The sequence below is a fragment of the Myotis brandtii genome, unplaced genomic scaffold, assembly GCF_000412655.1.
Source record: "Myotis brandtii unplaced genomic scaffold, ASM41265v1 scaffold181, whole genome shotgun sequence".
Lineage (NCBI taxonomy): Eukaryota > Metazoa > Chordata > Mammalia > Chiroptera > Vespertilionidae > Myotis > Myotis brandtii.
The window spans coordinates 1,666,882-1,670,734 of NW_005356712.1; the positions used below are offsets into that span (position 1 = coordinate 1,666,882).

At 50.8% G+C, this 3,853-nt stretch overlaps 1 protein-coding gene across 1 annotated transcript in view; it reads right to left on the reverse strand.

Moving 5' to 3' along the window:
• PRKAB1 (protein kinase, AMP-activated, beta 1 non-catalytic subunit) overlaps positions 1-3,853 on the reverse strand; it is a gene marked incomplete at its 5' end in the record, with an annotated part of 9,370 nt that continues 5,517 nt past the window's right edge. The window contains 3 exons of the mRNA XM_005863810.2: positions 1-1,286; positions 1,519-1,587; positions 2,816-2,949. Coding sequence (XP_005863872.2) covers positions 1,209-1,286; positions 1,519-1,587; positions 2,816-2,949 — 281 coding nt within the window. The remainder of the gene's footprint in view (positions 1,287-1,518; positions 1,588-2,815; positions 2,950-3,853) is intronic.

Here is a 3,853-nt window from a genome sequence, read left to right on the forward strand (position 1 = left end):
TGGCACTGAATGAACGCTTTATTGAAACCTGTACGTCAAGGTGACAATAACTCAGTGTTTTGAAACGGTAACAAAAAAGGGTTATTTTAACCCGAACTCGCGTTTATGGCCAGGGAGTTCCGTTCCTCCGTCTCCCAGCATGAACACAGAACATGACAGCTTCCGCTGACTTGGGGACAGGAGCCTGCACTAATGGGAACATTTGCAGCATCTCCCTGGAAGCCAAGCCCAGCATAAGAGGTTCGTTTTGGTCCAAAGGATGTCATCCCAACACAAGTTTAGAAGACTGCTGTCGAGTTCTAAGTTTCTTGCAGAATAAGCAACAATAAGAACTGCGACAGCCTTCTAGGTAGGGACAGAGGTCCTGAGCAGTGGCATAGGCTTTCATGGTAACACTGTCACCTCATTACGATGAGAATAAAAAGCTGGACGACCGTGCCGCGAACAGTGGCCAGTCCTGAGGATCATCCAGCTAAACCGAGAAATCCGGCAGCGGTTTTCGAAGTCTGTTCTGAGAACAGATTATTGCTGAGCAGTTTGTTCACATGATCTACATTCTAGCTGGGTGATTAGAAAATTGCCCTAAGGCTGTACATCAGCCATTTCTGGTTAAAAAAAAACACACAACAAAACTTAGTGCACGTAAGTGTAACAACTGTAGAACTTCACCTGAAATCAGACAGGTGCTAATTGCTATAGAAATGACACCTCCCTGGAGCAGAGAACGGGAGACAGTATTGCTTTGATTGCAGAGGCCGGGCAGCACCAACACTGTACTTGGTGTTAGCGCCAGAGCCAGGCCTTAAAGACACACATACAATTAGAAATTTTGTGTGGCCTTATTCCTGCTTCCCAGATATTTGCTACCAAAGTAGCTAGTGTTTGTTTTTGGCTTAAGGAAACCTCCACGACCGGTTTGGTGGATGTGTATTTAGAACTGCACCCGTCTTTGCGCCCTGTGGTGGGGCTGTGGGCCTTCTGTCCTTGACTCTGCTCTCAGCCACTGGGTGTGGAGAGGGCCATGACAGACGGAGGCGTGCCAGGAGCTGCTGTGCCCAGAACCGACCTTCAGGCAGGACTAGGGCAGGTATGAAATGTCTTACAGAGCATGAAATGGGGAATTTACAGTCCCTTCCCTCCAGTGGGAAGCATGCGTGTGTGTAGCCTGGTGGTGCCCGTGCTCCAGGCCCACCGCTGCTCGCAGCTCCTCATATAGGCTTGTATAACAAGGTGGTGACATACTTCTTCTTGTACCGGTGGGTCGCGCTGAGCACCATCACTCCATCCTGAGAAAGGGTGGAAATGACAAATGATCAGGACTCACAGTGCATAGTGTGCATGAGCATCACCAGGCGGGCTTCATCGAAAGGTTCCAGGCCCGCCTGCAGGACTGGAGCGGGGGTCTGCATCAGGTCCTGGGAGCTGCCCCTTAGCCAAGAACTCCAGGTAGTTTAGTTCTAGGGGGCGCAGAGCACACTTTGAGAATCACAGCCCTAACAGCAACAAACACATCATTACCTTGATAGACAGTGCATAAAGGTGGTTCAACATGACGTGGTTGGGCTCAGGAAGCAAAGCCGGATCACACTGTGAGGAACAGAAGCAGACGTGAGGTGAGCATTTACGATCTGGGAATCGGGAAGACTCCCCACTTTACATCACAGCCCTGGGGAGCCAAGGAAAGGGAGCAGCTGCTCAGGCCCTGTCTAAGTCAGGCAGCGAAAGGGCTGTCCAAGATGCCAGATGAGGCGAGGGGGTCATGCTTCATGTTCCAACCAAGGGGAGCCCCCATGTGCTGCTGGGCTCCCAGGGGTCTCTGCTCAGCTTTGCCTTGGCCTCTATAAAATGTGGCCCACGGCCTTGTCCTCTTATTGAAGGGGCAAAAGACAGAGCTATCCAATGAGTGCACTTTTAGAGAAAGCAGGAGGATACAATCAATCCCAGACACTCCCGGGCAGTGGGCGCCTGGAGAATGACATGGGTCACTGGGGGAGGAGGGGCACTCTTGCTCCACAAAGCTCTCAGGACTAGCACTAATGCTGCCACACCCTCCAATTTTTTGAGAAACCAGAAATCTGGATTTCTTTTTCCAATGTACCCCTCTCCAATATTATAAATGCTCATTCCAACGAGGAAGGTGTAGGTGAGTGTGTGCTTAGGCACTCTCTGCCCCGAGTGGTGGGTCCCTGGGTAAAAGCCTAGCCAGTGTAGGGAACGCCTGCACACGTGTCCTTCAGCTCCTATAAGGTGCGCTTTCCACCTTATAAATGGGTGCCTTTGAGGTGGTGGCTTGGATAAAGCTGAAGAACATCTAGCCTCTCCAAGAATCCGAGAGCAGAAAACTGGGCGATTCGGGTTCAACCAAATGGACAATTAGCCACGAGGGAGTGATGGTGTGTTCTCCAGGGCCCAGGAGGACCTGCACTTCCTTTTGTGATAGCGACCTCACAGAGGGAATGTGTTGCCCAGACACCCAAATTCTTACCTAAGAGCAGTTTCTGAAAGCACTGGGGGCTAAAGGAGGAATCCCATCGTGCAGCTTACTGAGAAGGGCTGGTTTATGTATTTTTATCATAAAATTTGAAAGGAGTAAAATGCAAGGAAAAGCTTCGAAAGGCTTGTTGGATGGGGAGGCAGCACCCACACTGGAGAAGGTCTTGCCAGAAGCCCGTTCTCACAGCAGAGGTGGACCCGGCAATTAACACTGAGGGGCGACACTGAGCTTTTTTGGCAGCAGCTCCGCAAGAGGTGGACAGAGAGGGGGCGGTTGAACATGACCGTGGAGGACGGTCCAGGCAGACGCCTGTGCACTCACAGAGATGCCCGTGTCCTTGTTCAGGATGACCTGGAGCAGATGTGGGGGGAGAATGGGTGGTGCTTTAAACCGTTCCTCTGGTTTTGAGACGTAGGGCTCCTGGTGGTAGGGTCCTGGCGGGGAACTGGACAGCTCTGTTGGGAGATGGTGACAGGACACTTACTTTGAAAATGAGGAGTCAGGAGCAGTCTCACTTAACTCACGGCACTGTTCCCTCAATACAGATGTATATTCTCTTGCAGAATATACAGGCCCCAAGGGTGAAGAGCAGAGGCAATGAGAAAACCCTTCTGGAATTCGGTGACTGGATAAAATTCAGTAGTGAACTTAGATCCTTTGCAGGAGACATCACTGTGGCAGAGGTGGTGAGTCTGGTCAGACTATCACGGAAGCTGTCCGCCGTGACCAAACAGGAGGGACATGCTCCTCGCTATGGGCTGCACTGGCCAATACCGCAAAGAAGCTCCAGGCACCAAGTGAGGCTTAAGTGGCTTAGCCTGAGTTGGGAGCACCGCCAGCCAGAATAAAACAGAAGATAAAGCAGCCTGTTTATACAGGTTATATGAGGCACCGGCACATTGCAAATCAAAACAAAACAAAATTGGAAACCCAATCTTCAAAGGCACTTGACTCTACCACTTTCAGGTTCCTTTCAAACTCGTGCTTGAGTGTCTCGATTATAAAGACATATTAAGAAGCTTCTAGAAACACAGTGTTTCACAAAGTTAGAAGCAGCTCACTCAGCTGGGAGGACTGAACTGTTACTCAGGACATCTGGGATGGGGCTGGTTGCCTGACCCTTGGGCTGTCTGGAATAAACAGGGTCCGGCTCTGCCAATTTCCTTGCCGCACTTTCTAGGGAAAGGCTCCCTTCCCATGACCTGAACAGCTCACAGCAGAAAACGAGAAAAGCAGTAAGTGCAGAAAATCAAGCCACTGGGAGCCAATACAGATGTTAAGAGAGCCTGAGAAGTCTACAGAGAGCCTGCAGTGGGTTACCTGCAGCGGGGGAAAGAAGGGGGGGGGGGGGGGTGTTTC